Source organism: Aptenodytes patagonicus, chromosome 3 (assembly GCF_965638725.1).
Source record: "Aptenodytes patagonicus chromosome 3, bAptPat1.pri.cur, whole genome shotgun sequence".
NCBI lineage: Eukaryota > Metazoa > Chordata > Aves > Sphenisciformes > Spheniscidae > Aptenodytes > Aptenodytes patagonicus.
Genome location: NC_134951.1, coordinates 6,767,439 through 6,791,302, shown reverse-complemented (window position 1 = coordinate 6,791,302; position 23,864 = coordinate 6,767,439). Strand labels below are relative to the sequence as shown.

At 44.4% G+C, this 23,864-nt stretch overlaps 1 protein-coding gene across 7 annotated transcripts in view; it reads right to left on the bottom strand.

Moving 5' to 3' along the window:
- RUNX2 (RUNX family transcription factor 2) overlaps positions 1–23,864 on the bottom strand; it is a 228,634-nt gene that overhangs the window by 80,515 nt on the left and 124,255 nt on the right. For 4 of the 7 annotated variants that reach the window (XM_076332627.1, XM_076332626.1, XM_076332628.1 and 1 more), the window contains one exon: positions 21,548–21,709. The exons of 2 other annotated variants lie outside the window; for them this stretch is intronic. In XM_076332627.1, the coding sequence (XP_076188742.1) occupies positions 21,548–21,709 (162 nt within the window). Of the gene's footprint in view, positions 1–2,857; positions 2,868–8,251; positions 8,299–21,538; positions 21,710–23,864 lie in introns of all 7 variants that reach the window. One more of the 7 variants, XM_076332625.1, reaches the window with a different exon arrangement.

Sequence of the window (23,864 nt, the reverse complement as noted above, 5' to 3'; positions counted from 1 at the left end):
AAAATCTTCCAAGCTGATTCTTCCCTAACGTAACTTGGCACTCAAGTTTTCTGAGAGCTATACGTTCAGAACAGAGAAGTGGTAATGTTAATATGCCAATATATATGCTAACATCCTAGATTCAAGAATACTGCTCCAGTGTGTTTCATATTTAGAATAAGAACAATTAAAATTCCATGTGGTTTCACTTATTTTGATGCAGAAGCCTCATTAAAAACCCTAGACTTGGGCATTTGCCAGCAGCCGACTAAAATGGTTTTGCATTTGTGCTTAAAAACCAATTTTACCTGTTGCAGATTTGCAGCTCTACTGTTTACAGCTGAATGCCTACCATGGTCATTTCTCTTTTTCGGTTTACAGATGCCAGCTAATGCCAGTTAATGTTCATTTCTCAATTAATAAGCTGTGCTTGTGGTTTGCAGAAAATAAGGCAACAAATTTCTGCCAGGTTTACAGCACTTTGGCCAATCGCTTCCAATTATTAAAGATCATAATGTACTGCGGATAGATTAACTCCTTGTGGGTATAGCAAGCTGACATCTACTTTAAAGGGTTATAGGATAATTTTATAACTTACAAATATTGCAATTTGCTTTGTCATTTTATGCTATAAGGTCACTACCGAAAAAAAAGGTCCCCTTGGCTTACTGCATATGTCTGATAGGGAAATTTCTAGCACATCAAGTCAGTGCATAATCACTGGATGCAAGAAAACAGAGTGGTGCTGTATTCAAAAGTCACTGAGTAGTCTGTCTCACGGAAATTCAGCTACGTATAGTTAAATATATTTACCAGTAGCTAAATGATTCACTTGTGTTTTGGGGAACTTCAGTGTTAAGACGTTCGCTGAAGCAGATACTAGATTTTGTGGTTTTTTGTTCAATAGTTCAATTCAGGCTGGGACGTAGCACTAATTGATCTATTAAATTTGTTTTTTCCTTCCCTAACATCTACGTCTACGAATTATATGTGCAGCTTGGATTACTTACAGCTGATAATATTGCCTCGTATGAAGTATGCCACACACTTCACATGATGAGACGATTTTCAGTCTCTTACAGCTTTGCCAAACTTTAAACGTTCTGGCTGAAATTGTCCATGCTGGGCGTCTGTCTCAGGCTAAATTGTGATTTATGCATTTATTTGTTTTTAAAATTTCAGCTGAAACTCTTCTGCTGGGAAAAATATATTGTTTTACTAATCTTAAACTCCGTGGAGCCTGCCTTTGAAAAGCTGTACCAGTTCCACGCTTTGAAGTAAGGACTTGAACTTTGGAATAGGAGTGGCTTTTGTGTGAGAGACGTTGCCACGAAAATCCAGCCAAATATGAACAAATCATAAGCATTCTGCCTAAAAATGGGCAGAAGAGTCAGTGCCCCTACAAAGACACTTGTCCAGAGACTGGAATGAAATCCAGGAGTCCCAAGTCCCAGCATTTTTTGAAATGTCTGCAAATATTGCTGAAACACTGGGACATCCCCGCCCATCCCCGTGCCAGTCCTGATCGAGAATCCGTCCATCGGTGGCTCCATTCACTGGAATGGCAGAAGCCTGCGTAAAAGGAGCTAACTGATGGTCCACGTGGATGTTTGTAGGGTATTGCAAAGAAAAATTTGGGAAGGCGAGGTTACTTGGGGTTTGCTTTTTTTAGAAATCTGAGAAACTATAAACACAACTAGAGACAAACAAAAGGATGTGATTACAGTTACCATGTGAAGAGTGAGAAAGTTAGGAAATACCAGCATTCAAGTTCCTTCTCCACATGCACTACGATAGAGCATTCAATTACAGGAGAAGCTGCTATTCCTTTTACACGAACCCTCCTGCAAGCAGCACACAAGCTGGCCTCCTCTGGAGATGTATCAGAGTTGAGGAATAGGGAAGACCGTTGTCTATACATCCCCCAAATCCACTGCTGGAAGAAATCAGAAGGGCTGATGTGAACAAGGCAAGGGAAACCTGATTATTTTCCTGAGCAAACTGGATTTTATACATGTTTCTGCCACACGGCTCCTACGTGACTCAGTTGAAATCTCTCCAAATCACATTTTTACTTCATTCATTTTCTGTGCCCAGCAAAGACGTTGGCTTCTGATTTGCACGTGCGCTAAATATTCACAGCTGCAGCTGAAGCCAACAGGAGCTCAGGTCTGAACATGAGGCTAAAGACAGAAAAAAGTTCATGATGTAGGTGACACACAGAAGGTGCACTGAATTACAGGAGACCTTAGAGTCAGTCTCAGTACTCTTTTTAAAGCGGGTTCTTTCTTTCTTGGTAATATTGCACTGCAATGAACTGTATAGAAATGCTATGGCAGAAATATTAGAGCAAAGCCCATCAAGAAATTAAGAATTCCTTCTTCAGAGCAGAATTTAATGCTCTGCAATAAGCAAGGCCTGAGGAAATGCAAAGAACAAGAAGAAAACAAAATATTGAAGAGCTTCTCATTAAGTTAGCACTGTCCATCCTGTGCACTGAATGAGACAGGAATCCCGTGGGAAAAGTATCATGTGACCCTGTAATTAAAATCTGTAATATAATGCATAAGCAGAATGAGGCTGATTTAAAGTTGCACAGGCAACGTAAGTACTGATGTTTCCCAATTTCTGGGCACTTAGTTTTGCAACCTTAAGGATTCTTTGCAAAGTGTTTGGAAGGGGGGGACTGATTATTTGCTAGCTGGAACTCTGTTTTCCCCAAGCATCCTTCTGTATCGGGCTGAGAGTGTTATTTTACTCTTCATTTTGTTATTCTTGTCAGCTGCCTCTGCTGCTAAGTGTTTAGTAAATCAAACACAGCACGATCCTTCTCCCGCCTCCTTCCAGGCAAGACTTTGATTTTCCAAAGGTGCCGAACCAGCTTCCCCCTGGATGCTGCTGCAGGATGGAGCCCGGGACTGCAAATCCCAAACCACCTCCTCGTGTAGCTATTCCTTGCTGTAGCCGTTGGGTCCTCATCCCGCAAACCTCTGCTGGTGCTCAGCTTCGTGCCGGAGCTCTGGGACACTCCTCCCACACACCTACCACCGAGCATGTGCCTACGTGCCGCAAGGGCGAGGGTCCTGCAGCACCGCAGAAATAACGCACAGGGCTTCTCCCTTCCCGCTTCACTTTCGGGATGAGCGCGCCTCGTCTGGATACTTGCGACCATTTATCATAGGAAATGGTGTGTTTTCTAATGCCCTTTCCCTCCCTTTAATTCAGAAAAAAAAAAAATCGGGGAAAAAAAAGAAAAAAAGCATTTTGTATCTTTTTTCTTTTTTGCTTTTTTTTTCCCTAGGTTACCCCAAGCAGGTCTCCTGGCAAACAATAGCAGCAGAAAAGGTGTGAACTGCCCCCCTCTCCTCTTTCCTTCACCTCAACAAGGTGTTAACTTCAAGGCCTAGTTGGGACCATTTAAACTGCAACGTTATTAAGCACAGCAGTCTCACAAAAGTCAGAGGGAGGAAGGAACATTTTAACCCCTTCAGAGCCTCACGGACAACACGCAAGAAGCTAATTCTCATGCATCTCTTCCCGCCATGCCTCAGCACCCCAGTGCACACGGTAAACTGCACACTTGTGCCTTCTGGTATTTAGGTAACAGGACTTTGGCACCTAAAATACCACGGATTAATTTGCAGATAGATGTTTTCACTGAATTTATGGCGCAGCACCTAAGCCCTTTGCTGGGAGAAACACCCCATAAATAATGTAATTAGCAGCAACCAATTAAAGTACCACTCGTTCATATGAAAGAGAGTGTTTCCCAAGCAGAGCTGTTACATTGCTTAACGGCAAAACCGGGGTCTCTTTGCGCTTCTCCAGCCCAGGCTCCATCATTACCTGCCCTGCTCCCTCAACAGGACTTTCTGCTGGATGAACTGCGCTGGAAGAAGGTGATTTTCTTTAGGCACCTAAGTCTTGCTGGGTGACACTACGCATCTAAACACAGGTGGCTGCTGCCTGCACCTCAAGGGGTAGCTCATCTTAAATTTAGCAACACGAATGGGTAGAAATTCCTCCCGTGTGTGGAAAAAAGCAACAACAAACCCCTCCTAGATGGACTGTTGGGAGCAGAAATGGAGCTATGAAAAGCATCAGTCATCACTGTCTCATTTATAGACGTTGCCTTTTGTGATGCTTCAGTTATACAGGACTCATAAACCTTTCTAACGAGAACCACAGGAGGGGGACAAATGGTCACATTACAGAAATACGTCCTTGGCTTGCGGCTGCGACCTGCCACCCGTGGATGCCCGTTGACCTGGTGTGATGGGGAGCCTCTTAACTTCTCGTTCTTTGCTATCTCATCTCAGTGACTTCAGTCTAGAGCTGTCACGGGTGATTCAGGTGGAAAGGAATTGGTAGTATATCAAAATCCCCCTGCTTGTTTGAAGTCTCAGGCCATCTACGCGTTACGTTGGAAGCAAAAAGTAAATAACGTTTCCTAGAAATAATTCTAGCCGCTCTGCAACGCTGCATGGCACAAACATGCACACAGGCTCGTATCGCTCTCTGTTCAGTTTTCCCCACTTTTTCCTGCCTGAATTTCAGCCGCTGCTGTTTTTCGCCAACCCCAGCCGAAACGCATCAGAAGGAACATTTGAGGCTTTTCTTGGATAGCAACCTCAGCGGCGTTGTATACAGCAAGGGGGTGAAACCGCAGGGCTGAGAGCTGCAACGCATACACGGCGACAGCGAGTGTCAGTACAAGAATCCTGTATAAATCCAGTGAATGGGAAGATAATATACATTGGGACTAGCAGTCTACTTTATTACCTTTTTTTTTTTTTTTTTCAGAAAAATGTGCCTTAACTGTCCAGTATAAATATTTGTTTCCAATGTTGTCATGAATTGTACTTTTCCACTGCATGCTAGCAACTCAGAAATACCATCTGATCCTCAAGCAGACACAAAGAAACTGTTTTGTAGGGGCGGGGGGGGGGGGGAAGCCCTTGGCATTGCTCTGTAATTTCACCCTTTAAACCCCTCTTTTTCCCTCCCCATCCAAATTTTCCTTTGGAATCTCGTTCAACTAACACGCGTCCCTCCTGAGGACAGAGGATTCCTTGCTGGTTCTTGATTAAGAGTTTTTAAGAAGCCGGGAAGGAAGATATTCTTTGAAACTGGATCTACTGTAGGATGGGAGCCAGCACACAGGACACCGTGTCTTTCAGAGAGGGCCACACACAGTGCCACTCCAGTCATATGACTTCTCTGTCACATCCTGAAGCCATTTCCAGCTCGTGTGCGAGTTTGTACTCCCATTTAGAAAAGGATGGGATATATTGGGAACACACATATGGAAACACTTTCAGGGAATCAGTTTCCATGAAATCCATAATGAGCCAAGTGGCTTCAGATGTGGCAGCGTGCCTCAGATTAGCCAAAAAAAAAAAAAAAAAAAAAAAAAAGAAAAAATAGAGGAGGGAAAAAGAAAAAGAAAAAGGAGGACAAATCTACCCTTTCAGCCCTTATTTCAGTTTCAAGGGGGGAAAAAAAGAAAAAAAAAAATTAAAAACCACTAATGACTTATGGCTACCAAAACAGGGAGCCACAAAAAAATACAGCTAACGAGAGCACTCCTCCCTCCCCCAAGTAACGGCGCTGCTATCAGCGCTCCCTCGGCTCCCAGAAAGCCCTCCTGGCATCCGCCGGCGCGCCGAGCTCGCGCGGGGCCGGCAGCGGCGGGGCGGCGGTGGGGCCATCGCCCTGCCTGCGCCAGCGCGCGTGGGTCGGGCAGGGCGCCCGCCGTGTGAGAACGTGTGTGGGCAATTAAGAGCATTTCCAAAAAGTGCGGCTCGGTGATAAACTGTTCGCTAAGTAAATCTCCTGAGAAAGGCTGGATTCAGGAGGGACACCCTCTGGATGGGGTTGACTGTACCTGGGTCATATTAAAAGCAGGATTTATGGTGGGAATGATGTGTTGGGTGTTAGGCAGCGGTGTCACGCAGGGGGTGTATATCATCCGCCTGATGTGCTCCAGCAGCCAGGAGCCGAAGGTCAAGAGCAACCCCCAGGTGCCCTCACCAATAGGTACCAGTGAGCGGGAGCCAGGGAATGCACAGCCCAAGCCCTGCCGATCCCAAAAGGCATGGCAAAGGGCCGGAGGCCACATCACTCCCGGGCAGGAGGGAAGCAGCCAGCTCATCCGAGCTAGCGTGGTGCCGGAATAATTTTTGGATGGCCAAGGAAGCGGGAAGAAGCACGGAGCAAGTGGCAGGAGTTCAAACAGGAACCGAAGAGATGCTACGTGCATCTCTGTGACAGCTAGTCGTGTTTTTATCACGAGAAAATAACCAGGAATTTGGCTGCTAATTGGGGCCGTATCCTACAAACCCTACTTTTCCTGACAAACAAATGACTCCACAAATAGTCCCTCTGTTTTCAATAGGGTTATTTGCAGTAGGAGGGACCACCCAACACGAGAGGATCAGGCCCTCCGCTCCCTTGCTCTGCAGCTCGCTTAAACCCTCCACAACCAAATCCGAACACAAAAATCCCCACAAACTGCAAAGCCTTTTCCTTGCTGCTGCTGGAAAAGCCCTGGACAAGAAGCTCTGCGGAAGGGTCTCCCGTGCTATTAATACGATGCTCTCCCCAACTTCCGCCTCCGAAGTGGGGATCTGTGATTTGTTTCTCAGGCTGTTTCTTTCCACTCGAGCCTCAGCACAGTAAACTAACTGAAAACTTCTGCATCAAGGAGAAGGTCTCTTTTAAAGTTTTGCTTGGCTTTGCTTTCAAAGAGTTGTCTGTATATTTTAGAATATGTAGAATTTGCCTTTGATTTAAACCTCTCTCTTAACAATAGACAAGAGACGATTTCTCTACTGAGCAATTTAAACAAAAACAAACATATTTTGGTTACCCGGGCCTTGTTCTCAAAACGTGGGGTTTTTTTTTCCAGAGAAAAATCAAACCCTACAAATTGTTATGCTTCTGGCCAAAAAAACTTAAATTCACAAATGTAGGTAGTCCAATTTTTTTTTTCCTGAACAATATTGTACATGGAGGAAGAAAAGGCACCTCCCCAGCCCCCAGACATCCATAAAACACGAAACCCCCTCATCTAAACAATTAAAAACACACTTTTCCCCTCCAAAATAACTTCTCCCTTCGACAGACATTTTCAGCCTCGGTCCCTGTCCACATCCAAGGCCACGATGTTGGGTTTTTTTTCTCCTCCCCGGCATGAAGTCCTGTGTCCCCGGAGGGTAAACAGGCACACCTCGTCCCGCGGGGAGGCAGCTGAAAGCAGCTGCTTGTGTTCGGAGAGGGAGCTGCACAGGAGCCCGCAAGGGCAGCCGCTCCGAAGGGGATGAGGGCGCTTAGCTCACGGAGAACTTCTGGATACTGGAGGAATGAGAAGGGAGATACCGGGGGAGCATTTCCATCTTAGGTTAAGGATTTTAGCAGCAGGCGAAATAACGCTGTTGGAGTGAAAACAGTGGAAAATAACTCACCCAGCGACGGCCAGTTTTTTCCCTTACAGTGAGAACATAACATTTCCCCCAAGTAACACGAACAGCGGTAACGTCAGGCCATGATAAAATTGTCAAACACATCAGCATGACTCAAGACCCACCGGTCAAAGGAATTTCGGGAGGCTCAGAGTGCAAAGGAGCCCTGCAGGGACATCCATGGGCAAACACCGAGCCGAACCGCTGAGCCCGTCTTGTGGGGCAGAGCGAGAGCAGCCCGGGGACGTCACGACCCCTGGCATCGCAGGAGCAAAGCTGTGGCTCTCGACAAGCCGCAGAGCAGAACTCACCGCTGTGCAATGCAGGCGTGCCCCAAGTCACCACGAGCTTCGGGGAGACGGAGGAAACCTTTGCACGCAACCGCTGGGCTGTTTTTGCTAGAGCTGCTGCTCTTATATCTTAGAGTCAAAAATACTGACCAGTGCAAAGACCTACAGGGGTTTCAATCCATGCATTTAGGCACTCAGTGCCCAATTAGATACCAAACTGCCATCAAACTCAGCAGGACACAGATTGCTAAACACGGTTGTATGCAGGGCTAGAGAACTGTATCCCTTTTTATATTCAGCATTGCACCACTTTAACAATATATGATTTTCAATCTCATTTAATAAAAGCAGTGTAAAGCCCTCCGTATATTTTTTTCATTCATTTCAGACCCAACCTGAGTTTCTTATTAAGTTGAGGCAAGCTACTGTAAGCTAAGTTTCAATCCATTATAAGCTTGTCCACACAGCATCTCCATTCATCAGCTGAGCTGAAGCTTAAACCAGCCCAACTTTGAACACCTCTAAATAAATGCTGCTTCTCCATAGTGTAAAGTCTGAATATGGCTCTTATCCTCCCAGGAAACTGGTGATGAGAAAGAGAAACAGACTTTGGTCTGTAATACCTCACATCATAAACACGCTTTAGGCTGTTTGCTGTATGGCAACTTGGGCTATACCACTAGCAGCTCAAATCACTATTGATGGTCTGAACTTAAAATGCAAGCTACCACGTCTCAGATGAACCAGAGTAACAGTCACTTGAATGGCCACAGCTCATGGTAAACGTGAGATACTACAATTCTGTAACAGAGGATTAAGTTAAGACTCACCGCCTTGCGCTTGCCAATAGGCTGCAGAAATGCACACTCCTACCAAAGTCTAACTAAGCCTGTAGTTAAGTCAGGATAACCTGAAAAGTCTCTGAATTTGCTTTATTTCAAAAAAGAGCTTGAACAACTCCTAACTGGGCTGGTAAAAAATAAATGTATCATGGAGATATTGCACAGGATAATTGCATATTGGCAAAAAAAGCATATGTTATTTAGAAGTTTAGAAAGCCCATGCTATTTAGAAGTTTAGAAAGCCCACTTATCCATTAAAGCTGTTAAAAGGGGAAATGTGATGCATTGCTTTCTGGCTTTTGCTACTGATTTGTTTTGTGACTTTGGGCATATAATTTGATTTTCCTGGCTCAATTTTGCTTGCTATAAGACGTATATTTTAATACTTTGTATTAGCCAAGTGGCAAAGGTCAGTAGCACAGTTTGAAAAATACTATGAAATCCTTTGTTGGAAGATGTTGCAAAGTTACAAAGGTTAAAGGCAAAACCCATCAGACATTTTTTATAAGCTCTTCAACAGGTGAAGATACAGAAAAGGTGGAAGTCAGACAGAGTAAAGAGAACTTGGCTTAAAATAAACTTTCATATGCAATCCCGATATCTGAAATTAAAAAGAGGCATACAAAGTCAGCCTCAATTATCGCCTTCAGTTGTCTTCATCTGCTTGAGAAAGCAACAGCTAGAATTGCTTTAAACTAAACGCCCCTCCAGCGCATCTGCAGAGCAGACCAGTGAGAGCAGAAGCTGGCCCGGCTGAGGACCAGGCGCCGTGCTCCAGCTCCACTGCGGCTGGAACAGTTTCCTCCACGGGCAAGCAGCCTGTCCTCAAAACAGCTCCAAACCAGTCTGGCCCACCTACGTGGGCCAGGCCAAACTAGGAACTGGTTGCGTTTGGACTACCCTTAAACTCAGTGTCCTATCTAATTTTGGAATCTAACATGATGGCTCCTAATTAGGCTCCGGTGGTACTTAGATCCTCCCCTGCGCTCCTCTTCACCCATAAAAAAAACCCAACATGGGTTGGCTTTTAGCAGGAATCAAAATGAAAACAAAAACAAACAAAAAATCCCTTTAGAGGGAGATATTTGAGAGAGGAAGAGGGAAGAAAGGGGGAAGAGAGGTGCCTTTTTCCCATTGCCAGGATTCCTCTGTGGCTCCTCTGACCATGCCAGCATCCACATCACAGTTCCCGGGGACTTCCTCTGAGAAGCTTCTGCGAGATGCCTCTTCCAATGAGCCATTTCATCTCAGGCTTATGTTGCAGAGATTTCGGGTCAGCAGCCCTCCTGGTGTTTTTGAGGCACTTGCTTCCCTTCCTATTTGGTAAACCAGTCACCTTTGCAGAAGGTCTAATTTTCAGTCTTCAGTCCTCAGTCCCTAGTCCAGATCCCAGCCTTTGCAATCCGCGCCCTAGAGGCTATTTAAATGTTTATGCTTTCTCACAGAGGTTTCTACTCTATACCTTCCCTCTGTCAATGCTGACAAACCCTACGCAGCTCTAGGTCTATTCACCGTGCTGCAGTGATGCCTCCCACTTTATGGCCAGCAGTCTCATTCAGAAGCCCAGGGATATTTCGAATGTATTCATAAAGCCCCCATCACTTCTCAAGCATTTATTCATATATTCTTTTATTATGTTAGCTTTGACTTCCTTTGTTTTTCAGTTTATTTTCTAAAAATCTTTTAACTACACTGAAATGATCTGTTTCAACCTTAATGATGTTTTTTGGCTGGGATTTTTCCTTCTTTGGGACATGGTTTTATTTTTGTTTTCAATGGCAGCAATACATATAACTAGTTGGCTACACTTAACAGGAATGACCTGCAGATGTTCGATCCTATTTCTGCACAGAGGGGCACAGATCATATGATCTCATGAGGTCCCTGTCAATTCTACATGACTATGACACTACAAACCTATAGGAAACAGAAGAATTGATCTAGTGGCTCCTCTGGAGTTATTCCCACCTACCTAAGGGTAAGTAGATTCACAGAGGTCTATCAACAGCTATTAAATACAAAGATCCAGATATAAAGCTCCAGCTTTGGAAACCCCAACAGCTTGGGAATATATAAATTCTGGTTTTGCACCCCAGGGGAACTGAGCGACCACTTTTGGCCATGCTGAGACGGCGATGGGTCCTGGATGGACCCTTGGTCTAACCTGGTGGGGCTGATGATCTGCCCCACTCAGCTTTTTCAGTGTTGATGCTGACCAACACTGCTTTGCCTCCTACTGCAAGCTGTAACGAGCAGCTTTGTGCTTGCTTTCCTGCTGCCCCTGAAGCCTGGGAGGAGGTGAAGAGCCACAGAGCCATCTCAGTACCCTCCTTCAAACATCGTCCTTGCACTCCCTTCTGACCCACGCTCACTACCACCCGGCTCTAGCGAGGCTGCAGCCACTGCTATCACCCCACTGGCTCTCTTCGTGTTTCCTCAATTCCTTCTTGTATTCTCTTGTACATCTTGTAACCGGTTGTACTGTATTTCAGAGTTCAAATTCATAGAGGACAAGGCTGACATCTCTTTTTTTTCCTCCTCTTCTTTAATCGTATAGTCCTTAGCACAATGGGATCGGACTTCCAGACACTACCACAACACAAACAATATTAGCAGCCGCTGCCTATCAGGTGGTCAGCGGTGATTCCAGCAAGGACCTATTAGTTATTCAAAAATACAACCATTACTTTGATCACTGAACCGCATCGCCTGCAGTAGCCAAACTTGGGCGCTCCAGCTAAAGTCAAAACCTCACGCGAAGCCTTGTCAAAGGGACTGGCCAGGGGACTGATCTCCAGTTCGTGGAAATCTCCTTTCAATCCCACGTTCAGCTTTCAACACAACACAGAATGTAATTTCAGCACGGAATTAAATATGGTGAGCTGTGTTTTTACAGATATCTATCACTTAAAAATGATGTGCCTTATACATTTGGTCCTGTACCTTTGCTGCAATCCTGTTTTCCAAGCAAGCCCATTGCGCAGCCTAATTATATAAACCAAAACAAAGTGGACATTCCTTTAGCTGCCAGCTTCATAATATTCTGCCAATTCTAGACAGTGCTTGTTTAATTGAAAAGGGCATAAAAAAGCACTGATGCCTATGGATCAGACAGCGATAGCCCAGTTAACCGTTAAAAATAACAAGTGGACACCATGCACGTGGCATCACTAGAGCTTCTGCAGGGACTTTTTATCTCAGCTAAATGAAAGAGGCTTTGTGGGTACCGCTCCTAATCCAAGCATACCACCTTCCACTTCTCACCACCAGAGAAATGTGATGTTAAGAGGCAGAAAGATTGACGTGAGATGCCCTACCTCTCCATTTTGCTTTCAGAACTGATCCTTGTTTCAAATCCCCTGGGCTGTTTTTCTCTGCTGGTGATTGCTCCTCTTTCTCACAAGAGCCCAAGGAGGCTTTCTCCAGCTGCCTACACTCAGCACTTCTGTATCACAAAATAACACATCGCGGCAAACATTCATGGCTACCACAGGATAAAAGGTCAAGCGGGTGGTTAGAGAGACCTTTGGGAAAAACAACCGGGAAGCATGGAGGTGACATGGCCCAGACAGGGCTGAAGACACAGCACACTGACTCCTCTCCTCCTCCACAAGCACCTTTAAAACGCGACAAAACCCCCCTGCATTAAGTGTATGATACCTCTTTGGCCAGAACTAAACTTCTTCACGCAATGACAGCATTGCCGGGTCCAAGTAATCCCAAGGGATTACCGCAATTTCAACTCTCTATTCACAAATTTGCCCGTGGAATAATTATGAACATGGAGAGCAAAGAGGCTGCTCTGGCTGGGTGTCTGCTACCCAACGGGGCCACAGCCTGAGGTCTGCGCTGCAGGCTTCTCTTTGCTTTTGACAGAGCAAATGCTAACTAAACCTGGAGGAAAAAGCCCCCGTGACGATAGCTGCGTTTCTTAAAATGAAAGGTTAAACAGTGTATGAAAACTAGGGGAGAATGTGTATCCTGTTGTCCTATTCCTCTATCTCCATCTAGGGTAGTGGGTGAGGAATTAAATTCATTTTGTTAGAAAAAATGGGAGGGACTTTACAATTGGGCAAATATAAAAGCAGAAAAATTCCTAAAGGAATTGCAGAAGCCCACAAAGTCAGTGAAAAATGCTTTCTCAGTGCGTTTTTTCAGGTGGGTTGGAAAAATAGAGTCCCACTAGTAATTCAACCAAAAATAACTCCTTTTCAGCGGATACCGTAGGAGTTTGGCTGATTAGGGAAGGGAACTTCCAGTATTTGATAGATCATAGTGAACCCACAGCAAACTTAAACGACCAAAATCATTTTGCACCGTGGCCCTCCAGCCTCCTTGCAAGTCAAACCAGTTCTGCATCCTGCAACGTCCAGTTCCCTGTGGCTTCTGCCATCTCCCTGAGACCCACCACAGCAACCTCCTTTCTTGACCACCTCCTTGTTGTATCTGTCACCACCACACCAAAACCTATGGGAACCCACTCGAGCCACAGAACTGAAAACCGGTGCTGCAATCTGGCAGACAAAGTTACAGAAAGTTCAAATGAGTGGAAAGTAAAGTTAGACAAATTCAGACTAGTAATAAGACCCACATTTCCAAAGCGAGCTTAATTAGTGTCTCTAACCAAAGGTTGTGGTGGATTTTGCTTCCCTGGAAATTTTTAAATGAAGACCGACTGAGTTTTTGTGTGTGTTTTTTTTTCTCAAAGGTTATCCTCAAGTTCAAATAAGAGCTAATTTGGGGAAATCTTACAGCTGGGTTCAAAGCAGATGATCACATGGGCTTTACTGTATTAATAACCTATGAATCTGTATATCTGTGGAAAGCTCCTTACATCAAATTATTCTCCCCTGAGCTTTATAGACAAAGCTCCACCAGTGCTAAAAATCCTTGCTGTCCCCAAAAACTCCTTGGACACAGAAGCACAATCGAGCACCGTGTGAGTGCAGGGTCGGGTTCCCCCCGAGGGGACCCTGCACCACCCGCACACCACTCTTGCGGACATGGGGAACCTGTCCCAAGCTTGGAAAGGCATCGCTTGCTTTGATCCCTTCCCTCGCTCTTTTTGAGTCAGTCTGAAAGCAAATATTAAGAGATTTCTAGATTAGCGTCCCCAAATACCCTCCCTTTATGCATATGAAATAGTTCCTTCTCTCTTAATAACATCCTTTATGAGCCACGTGAAGGTGTGCACCTTCATTTTATCTCATTCATCTTCCTCTCCTTCGCTGCCTACGTTGTTTTCTTTTGTACAACCAGAGAAAGCCTGAACGACTTGCACGGCTCTTACCTTCTCTTTCAGTCACCAGTATCAGCCCCGTATCACCAACATCAATGCTCTTTTAAATCTGACAACCAGCCTGGCATGACACCAGATCCTCTTCTGCTAAAACATCCACCGAGAGGGGAGGAGATTTGGGCATCTGTAAAATGGGGCCAACAACTATTACTAAACCACTTCAAAAAGGCGTTGTGAAGCTCTGCTAGGCTCTAACGCTCCCTTCATGACCAAATTCTGCATGGCCAAATTCTGTATGGCCAGAAATGCGAGGAATTTCACCGAAAGTCAAGGCAGCTCCAGCTATTTCTACCAGCAGCAGTTTTTGTCTCTTGAATTGTATATTTTAGTGTAAAATTTGCAAAATTGGGCCTTTTAAACCATACAAGTCCTGGAGGGCATAAGATACTTTCTACCTATCTCGTACCAAACACAGTCACAGTCTGAGCAGGACCGAAGTCTCCCGCATTTTATGGAACCATTTAATAAATTCAGCTTGTGTAATTAATCAAACCAAATTCAGTGCAACGAAGACTCATGGCCACAGAGTTAAGAGCATAATAAGTGATCCTGATCACCCTATATGTACCAGAGAGCTTCACATATGGGGTTAGATTCCCTCTCCGTATCAGGACACACAGGGTCCTGCATCAGCCACCACTGCTGGCTCCATCCTAGGTAGAAAACCAACAGCGATTCCACCAAGGGAATGGAGAAATCATCATATGCCTTTGCACAAGGATGAAACAAAGAGCTCGGTCCCACAGCCTTCCTGTTAGGAGCTTATTGACTTTATTGGGAGCACACATCTAGGTAATGGCTCAGGATCTGGCCCTTTGAAAGTCTGGAATCGAGCGCCCGGTTGCCCCATTAACAATTAGCATTCTGTTTACAAAACCCAGCAGAGTCAGTAAGAATAATCATTACAAAACATGCTCAGACTGTGATTCCGGTTTAAGTTAATATAATTTTAATGAGTTCTTCAGAAAAGGCCTGGCACTTATGGAAAAATTTCCTTAATTAATATCAGACCCTAAATTAGTAATAAAAAAAAGCCCTGAATATCATTTGGTCTCAAGCTGGAACTAAAGTATGTTTTGGCATCATTACTAACTGTTAGCAGCAAGTTCTGGAAACAGATGCAAATCCTGATATGTGTCCTAAATATAAAACACATTGCAAAAAAAGCTCAGATAAAAATATATCTATACATCCACATATATTTGAGTGTGCTATTTCCTGCCTGTATCAGCAACAAATTTATTCCATTTAAAAACATTCCACTTGTTTCTTTTCGGTATTTTTTAAATCCCTTATTTCAGGAATAAAACTCTTTCCCTTTGCCTTCATTTTTCCTGTTTATTTCCTCTCCCGACAGCCGTTTTAAGTAAATGAAAAGGGCTTAAAGACACGCATTATAATATTCAAACATCTGAAAATCAGCCCGCTTGTTTTACCACCGAAATATGGGTATAGGTGCCTAATTTGAGGCCACCCACGCTAGAAGAATTTGGCCTTCATCCTTGAGGTAGGGATCATGCAACGCATCTTCTGGACAATAACTCCAATGAGAGATTCTACCCAGCAGAGAGGCTGCTACTGAAACCCTACAGACGAGTGCCAAGGTGCTGGGATTCCCAGGTGGCACCAAGTAGGCAGGAGACTAAAAATGGAAAACCTGCGGTAAACAAAATAAATAGAACCACTGAAAAATAATGAAGGGGGGAAAAAAAAAAAAAAGACAAGTTACAAGTTTAGGGAGGGTAGCAAAATGAGCGGGTTGTTTCTGAAGACCTGAGCTCTCCGAAGTTCTTTACTTTGCCTTAACTCAGTGTCACCTCGCAGGGAAAGCATTGAAAATTAGCTAGGAGAAATGGAGACAGAGACAACCTTGAGTCTCTCAGCTTCCATTTTTAAAAAAAAAAGAAGACAGAGTGAAAATTGTTATAGTCACCAAGAAAAACATCACAGTGTAGCGAGTGCACCAGAAACTGAGCTGGCTCCTTGGGTTTGCCAAGAGCCTGAGACAATATTGCTGAAGCGTGAACTGCTCATTCATTTCAGGAGCTGCTAACACCAAGGCCCTTGCTGGCAATGGCCACGGTATTAACCATTTCTCTGCTCCCCAGAGCACGTAAAGAGGAAAAGAATTGTATTTTGGAGACAGCACTAATGCCTTCTCTTATTAAGAGTTCCGTCCTGAAACGTGCTTATTACCCACGTACCCCTATTTAATGAAGTTAGCAGGAATTAAGGGATGCAAGAATAGCTACTTCACATAAGCACAGTTTTTACTTAGTGGCTGTAAAGTTTTCTGAGCCCCTTAGAAGAAGATAAACAACTCTTCTTTCTTAAAGTTAATATTTTTCAAAGACCAAATCCCCACCCCCAAAAGGGAAAATACTTATTATAAAGATCATGCGTGCATGTGACATTAAGCAAAATCCAAGGCAATTCATATTCAGGGTTAGAAACCCAAGATGACAACCAGTACAGGACCTCAAGAAAAACCAGCCCATCGCTGTGAGCCACTTTCTCATTAACATACAAGCACTAAATCCAGAGGTTCAGCTGGAGCTGCTTCCATTATATGTGTTTGTTTTATTTTAAGATTTGTAGGCTTAGAAGAATGAAAATTAAATTGTGTAAAGGAACAGTATTGTCACTGATTAGGGCATGGCTGGCATTCGCAGGGTTGCATTTCTACTTGCCAGCCCTCAGTGAGCTGGGAGAACAGGAATGTTTCTTAAATTCAATATCCGATGAAGGTCCAAGATGGTCTAACACGATGCGGTGATATCTACAGAGCGAGACGAATTAATGGGAAAGTTTGGCTACACTCGAACTAGCAAACAGCCCAGGGTCAGGGCCCATTCTCTGGCTCTAAATCCAGCTGGAATGGTCTGGCTGCAGCTGTAATACTAAATCCTTTTAGCCCCCAGAACTGGGTGGCTGCCTCTGAGCTGCCCACGGGAATGGGTTTGGGACTCTGCTCATTTCCAAACCACGGCTGGGACCTGCTCGGGAGCACGCTGGCCAACCCCGCTCAAAACCAACCTCACTGACAATTTAACAATACCAGTCTTTAACAGCCCAGGCCCTACCACTGTGTAATTTATTGGTAAAGATATTCCTTTCCGGCCATTTTAGTTCAGAGGGATGGGTCTGCAAACTTCTTTTGTTTAGAGGCTGAGCCCAGCGTGTCCCTCATCTATCTCAGCGTGTCCCTATTCAATGACACAGTAAATATAAAGACACCAAAATCCACCCTGCACGCTGCGGGGACTGCAGCACGTGGGATGGGAGAGTTTGGGCATGGTGGCATGAGGCCAGCATCCCCAGCCGACAACTATCTGCAAAGAGTGCGAGCCCGGGGCTGGAAAAGGTAGGTTTGGTGATTTGTCCTGCTATTTAGATTCAGTTTTAATTTTCTCCTTTGTCATACGGGCATTTGTCAAACACAGTTGGGTAGGACAGGCTCTTCTACAGCCAGCACTGAATGTGTTCATGTTACACTTGCAGGGCAGGTCCTCCAGCATATTAAGACCTTGACCCCGCAAGTCTCTCTCAAAGGTGAAGCAAAAAGTAAGAGACTAGCGTTTAGGCAGAAGGGCGAGGAGGTCCAGGAAAAGTGTAAGGGAAGAAGAAGTCTCCCCACCTCCCTTCTCAGTATTCTCAACAAAATTAAATTCAAGCTCAAACCCTGCAATCGCAGAGCAGGTAGAGGTCAGGGTGAGGCAGAGCCCGGCAGGGTTAAACCAGGACCGAAGTGTAACAAGGCTGTGATATGGCTATGTTTATGGGACAGTTAAATCACCTCTTAAATCACCTCATCAAAAGCAGACTATCAGATCAGACGTGCCTGTACCTGAACTACTCACCTAGGCTTGCTTTAGAGCCCGTGGAGACAAACAGGCTCTTCCAAGGCACTGCCAGGGACCAGTACAGCTCATCTGCAGACTGGTCAAGTCCTGCAAATGCCGGTTTGTCCCCACTGACTCAAAAGGGAGCTGAGGGTGACTGTCTCAGATATGGATGTCTGCCCTGGGGACATCTATACCATACCTCCTTCACCTGCTGCGGAGCAGCCCTCTTGTGACTGCAGGAACAACCCGACCTGTGCTCCCTGCTCTGAAACTTGCATGTGCTGAGGACTTGCTGGATCGGTCCCAAAGCTTTATGTAAAACGGCTGTGATGTGTATTTATATGAATCATATACATTAATTACATAATAGACACTCATGCGCCCCATCCCACATGCACTTCGGTTATGCATAAGACACAAAGGCTGAGAGCATTCACTATGAATCATGCAATAAGACTACGTTCCTCAGGCAAAACTCTCTCTAAAATGACCATGTTCATATATTCCCATGGTTTCCACTACAATATTATTTAATTAAGAATATTAATCTGCTAGGCCACCAACTTTCACTGTCTTCTGGGGAAGTCTGAGCAGACAGATATTTTAATAAAATATGGGGAATCCTGCTCTTTTTATGACTGAGTTGGTGCAATAAGGTAAGTCAATTGCATGGCCTCATGAGCTTACTTTTTATTTATTCTTGAGATGAACATGGGACTTATGCACCAGAGAGATCATTGGTCCAAAAGTTGCATGAGTGATGCCAGATAATCTTTTTTTGCTTTGCTTTTCAGCTATTGCTGTTGAATACTGCCCAAATATGTGTGACGCATCATTAATTAGTTGTACGACACTGCAAATACAGCACTGATCCCCATTTGGAGAATAAAAGATGAATACTTGAAGTTTTGACAGCCGTGGGCACTCATTTGCACGTGCCTGCAGCATGCACGCAAACATTTCAGTTGTGCACAGAAATCAGTCTAGACACTGACACGACCAGTTCAGCCACATTACACCAGCCTGCCCGAATAACTCCTCAGGGTTGCAGCCTGCTGCCCTTTTCCCCTCTCCCATGGGACGGAGAACTGCATGAACTGCTGTGGCAGTCCCCCATCACCTCCTTTCCTACAGCTCCAAACCTCCTTTGATCCTCAGCCTAATCTGTGATGGAAACACAGGCGTCCTCATCACCAAGAGATGTACCCATCCCAGGATGGGGAGGAACACCATCATTTTGGCCATGGATGTGTTTCTGGTCATGGGAGTACCATCAAAAATAGCTCTCGAGGGCTGCCACTGACAATACAACCATGCAACTCTCTTTTGAAGGACACAGTGCTTTATTAGATGATATATTTTCAATGTCTGGGTGAGCACAACTTAAGCAGTGGTCTAGGCAGAGCCATGGAGGCCTGTGGAAAGGCTGGATGATGTGAAATTGTGGCAGGTAGGAAATCCTGTGCCTGTAGGTGTGACATCCAAGGCCTAAGGGGGAAGTTTTACCCATTTTTCCTCCTGCATGATGTTAAGCAACAGGCAGTAAATATGGCATTCATTAAAATTACCTTGTATACTTTTAACAGCCTTGATAATCAGATTTCTGCCACTGTATCGGAAAGCAAAGTTTGTTTTTATTCAAGGCCTTGTAAAACTCTAATTTCTCCCTCATGCACTGAAGGTGCCTGAAGTTTTCTAACGTTTTTAGTGTTTCTTACCAGTCATTTTTCCCCCCCCATCAAAGCTCTGTTCTCCTCTGAAAGATGTATCAAGTAACTGAGTGAAGATTCGCATTTCTCTGTGTGTGAGGGATAAACTGGTTGCTGTACGGGGCAGCTTTAAACTTGCATTTCTCTCCCTACTTCATACACAAAAGGGGTCAGATCCTGCCCTCCCTCCCTGTGGCACTGCTAGGTAGAAACAAACCCCTGAGAGGAACCGCAGGGTTTGCAGCTGGGGCTGCAACGTGCCTCCTTGCAGCCTGAGCATCAGAGCTGGTCCTCCACCCAGGAACGTCGCTCTGTATTTCTGAACGTCAGCAAACACTGCAGACAACCTCCGGCACTTGTGGAAGATCAAAGTCCCTTTTTTCAATCTTGAATCTAACTGGAAGCAAGATCCCCACACAGGGATAGGTAAGAGCATTGCGGAGGCGTCAGTCGAGTCCCCAAAAGATGAAGGGCAAGAAGCGTGAAGGCAACTGACTATAGAGTACAGCAGAAAAGTTCAGTCCTCGGCCACATAATATACAAAGCCAGGTTTTTTAGTCGTTCTGCCTGTGCCCACATGCCAGGCACTCACGTCTGAATACACACAGGCAAGCAAAGGGCCGCAGGACAAGTATGCAGCGGTACAGCTGCCCTCGGTCCCAGACCAGCCTCTCCTGGAGGTATTGCTGGGGGCACAATTGCAAAAATAACCCATTCGACAACACAGACCATCAGGAGGCTCTGACTCAAAGGGAACCTGTTTCAGGCCAAACAAAGCACTTCCTCAGCATCAAGCCCATCAAGTTTTTTGAACGAAGTCAGCGCATTGCATGGAGAACCCGCAAGAACCTGCTCCACTACCCTCCAACCCTCGGCCCACATGGAGATGTTTGGCATCTCTGAGAAGGCAGCGCGCACTAGGACCGCAGAGTTTTTTGCAGCTGTTTGTTTGCAAAACAAAGCTTCCCCCCTCCAAGATGAAAGAAATCAAGGAGTCTACACTAATCAAATCCTACATGCCTGCTGGCTGAAGTTCAGCTTGTCAGTGATGCAGCTCAGTGGAGTGATCAACATTTTCAGCGCTATGAGCTTGGTGGAAGGGGAAAACACGACAGCAAGAAATTCACCTGGCTGCGAGTCAAACAGGTGTATGGCAGCAGCATCCAAGATTATAATAATATCTTGCAAACATGCAAAAAATAGATGTAATAAGACTGATTCTTTGGTTTTCATTAATGAATCATAAAGGCTTTCTTTACATTACACATGCTTTTTTGGCATACGCTGCTAATATTTCCACACTTGCAAGGTTGGAGTTTTAGTACTGAGCCTCCCTCCCCTAAGGTTCCTCATTTTTGGCAAGATATACAAGGTGACTGTGTGCCATGACAGGCTCTATCTTACTTTGGGGCAATCAGATTACTTCACACAGATGGTTTTATCACTGAGACCATTAGAGATGAATTGCACAGTATGTAAATGCACATTTGTTTGATAAAAAAAAAAAGTCTCAGTTCCTCGCTGCTGTCTATGTTCCTAAACGTATTTCCTCTCTCCTGCATCATTCCAAAGCACAATTTGTCCAATCTTTACCCTACAGTGACTCAGCTAGTTTCTGATAGGCATCTTAAGTACACATTAACTAAGGAAATAGGCTTTCTTGAGCTACTGGATTGAAATGCGGGAGAATGAACCTTAGCCTTAACTATTGAAGTGATAAAGGCATCTATCTGTCAGGATGCCTAACAGCACACACACCACAAAAGTAAAGCACCAAAAAATAGAGAATATCACAATTACTTTAAAACATGCAAGTAAACATCCTCTTGTAGGGGAAAAAAAAAAAGAGAGAATTTGTTCATAGAATCAGATTCACAATTAAAAAATAGTCTGATCTGAAATGGACCTAGAGACATTCAAATGATACATGCTCAGAGCAACACAGCAGCTCTTCCACTTTGGAAAAAAAGGGACTTTGACCCCCGCCCGCCGTGCAGTAACCCTGTTATCACTGACTGAGCTTTGCTCTTCTTAAGAAGGTTTGTCTGAGGCCACGGAGGCAGCCTCTGCCAGTCCTGTTCCTATCCGCATAACCGTTTTAGGCAAAACACGGTCTTTACCTGAGAGGCGTCTGGGCACATCGGTGATGGCTGGAAGTCCCGTGCCTCGAGTGGAGGACAGGGGAGTTGTGGAGTGAATGGACGGTGAAGTCATCTGGCTCAAGTAGGATGGGTAAGACTGGTCATAGGACCATGGCGGGGATGACTGCGCCTGCCTGGGGTCTAGGGGAAAAAAAAGAAAAGAAGAATTTTTTTTAAAAAGGAAGAAAAATTGTAGGGCATCAACAGCCTAATTGAAAGAGGTGGGATTACTGAACATACACACGAGTGCTATAAGGAATGAGAATGCAATGAAACATGACCTGCTCCTCTAGGACTCAACCCCTTCAAGTCTCACTCTGTGCTTTTCCCTCCCCGTAACAATTTTTTCGGGAAATGAACAGAGCAGTGAGCAGAGTTTTAAAAGACCTAGCAGCTGTGCTGCAAATTCCTAACGTCTCTCATCCAGGTCTAACAGCATGTTATACCAGGACTTACCAGTCCTCGTGGATTCAGACAGATAAGCAGACCGTAAGTACGAGACCCAGGTCTGAGCTTAGGAAGTGGACTCAGAGGTGGGGAGACTCTACAGTCAGCACTTGGCACGCCTGTCAAGTTGTTATCCAGTTCAAACATTACACAGGAGTGTTTTCAGTGCTGAAAATACTATCCAAGAAGGAAAATGTCATTAATCTTATCAGCATCCGCCCAAAAATGTCACATTTGGATGCTGGCCCAATTACCCACAGTCACCTCAATTACAACAATATGAAACCAAATGGTTTGGAATAACTATCGGAAGCTAACGATGCCTTTTGATGTATTTGCTACAGCTCACTATGGAGGAAATGATTTTAAGGATAAATACAGTTTATTTTTTGCTGAAGCACTGGTGGATTGGACTGAGTGAGAGAGAGGGAGACCTAGTTTTACTCACTGGTATTTGGATTTATAAACCATTTGCTCTCAGTTAATATCTGGTGATAAAGATACCACTGAATGCCTCATAAATTATTTTTTTTATTTCTTTACATTGATAAAAACAAAGCACTTTCAACCCCAAAGTTTGTTTTGGGCATTGCACGATAAACAGAAAACTGTCTCTGAACTGGCTCATCAAAATTGTAGTACATCCCTCCAAATCCCCTCCAATATTTTCAGTGAAGCACATCGGGTCCACTCAATTTGGAGAACCTGCTATATCAGAGCATTGCGTTAAGGCCCTACTTTCTAGACAGCAATGTGATAGCCACATGGCATAAACAAAGGCACTTTTTCAGGAAATTCAGCTTTTTTTTTCCTAACTCCTTTCCCTGCTCTTCTACACAACAAAACCTTGTAGTTTCAGCTATTCCTTGTTTATTTTTTCTGTTCAGACATGATTTGTTTGAAGAGATATCTGGAAAGCAGATACTTCCTTGAAGCAAAAAACCTATATAGATATATTAAAAAACCCCCAACTTTCCAATTTAATTTTAAGAGGATTTTCCTAGAGTTTGCCATTTATATTAAAGCTGAGTAATATAAATGGTTAACATAAACTCCTCAGAAATCTGAAGGACACTTGATCATTAAATGTAATGAACTTCTTTGTTTTAACAATTTCAAGGCTAGGGTTGTATAGATTGGCGCAGGTTCAGATCTGACTGACTGCTCGTTGTTCTATCTGATATCGACATATTTCTCTGCCTCATTCCGCTACTATAATTCACCATTCAGTCAATGGTAAATGATCTTCAACTGGGAACGGAAAACCTAGGCTTGCTGGGAAAACAATCTCAGAATTAATGATGTGTCAGGAGCACAATCTCAAATCTGAGCTCCTTCAAACGCCAAGAGATTTTCAATCTCTGCTTCCGAATCCAAAACAGAGTCCCTTAAAGTTTTGGTTTTAGGTCAGCTCCAATGCTGGAAGGAAATTATATAGCAGGTAAAGGCTAGCAAAAAAATCACAACAGAGTATGTTTTCATAGGGTTTTGGTCTAAGATGGTGAAAACCTCAGGAAAAGAGCTGCCTTCTGGAGGTTCATGCCACTTCTCATAGTGCAATCCTCATGGCATGAGTTCTTGAGCATCTCTGGCACCCTCACCACTTTGAACACCCATGCTAGACTTGGTTTTACACCTAACATCCTTAATCCAACAAGTGTGAATGCCTATGTGGACACAAGAAGGATGAATGGCAAAAAGTGGTCTTTCAAAGGCTCATGTGGCCTTTCAAAACAGTAACTCATACTGTGCTGTCAAGAGGCTGGATGCACCATCAGCTGACCCAAAAGCATATCATAAATTCTTACGACAACTAGCTTAAATTTATACATGGCTTCTATAGCTCATC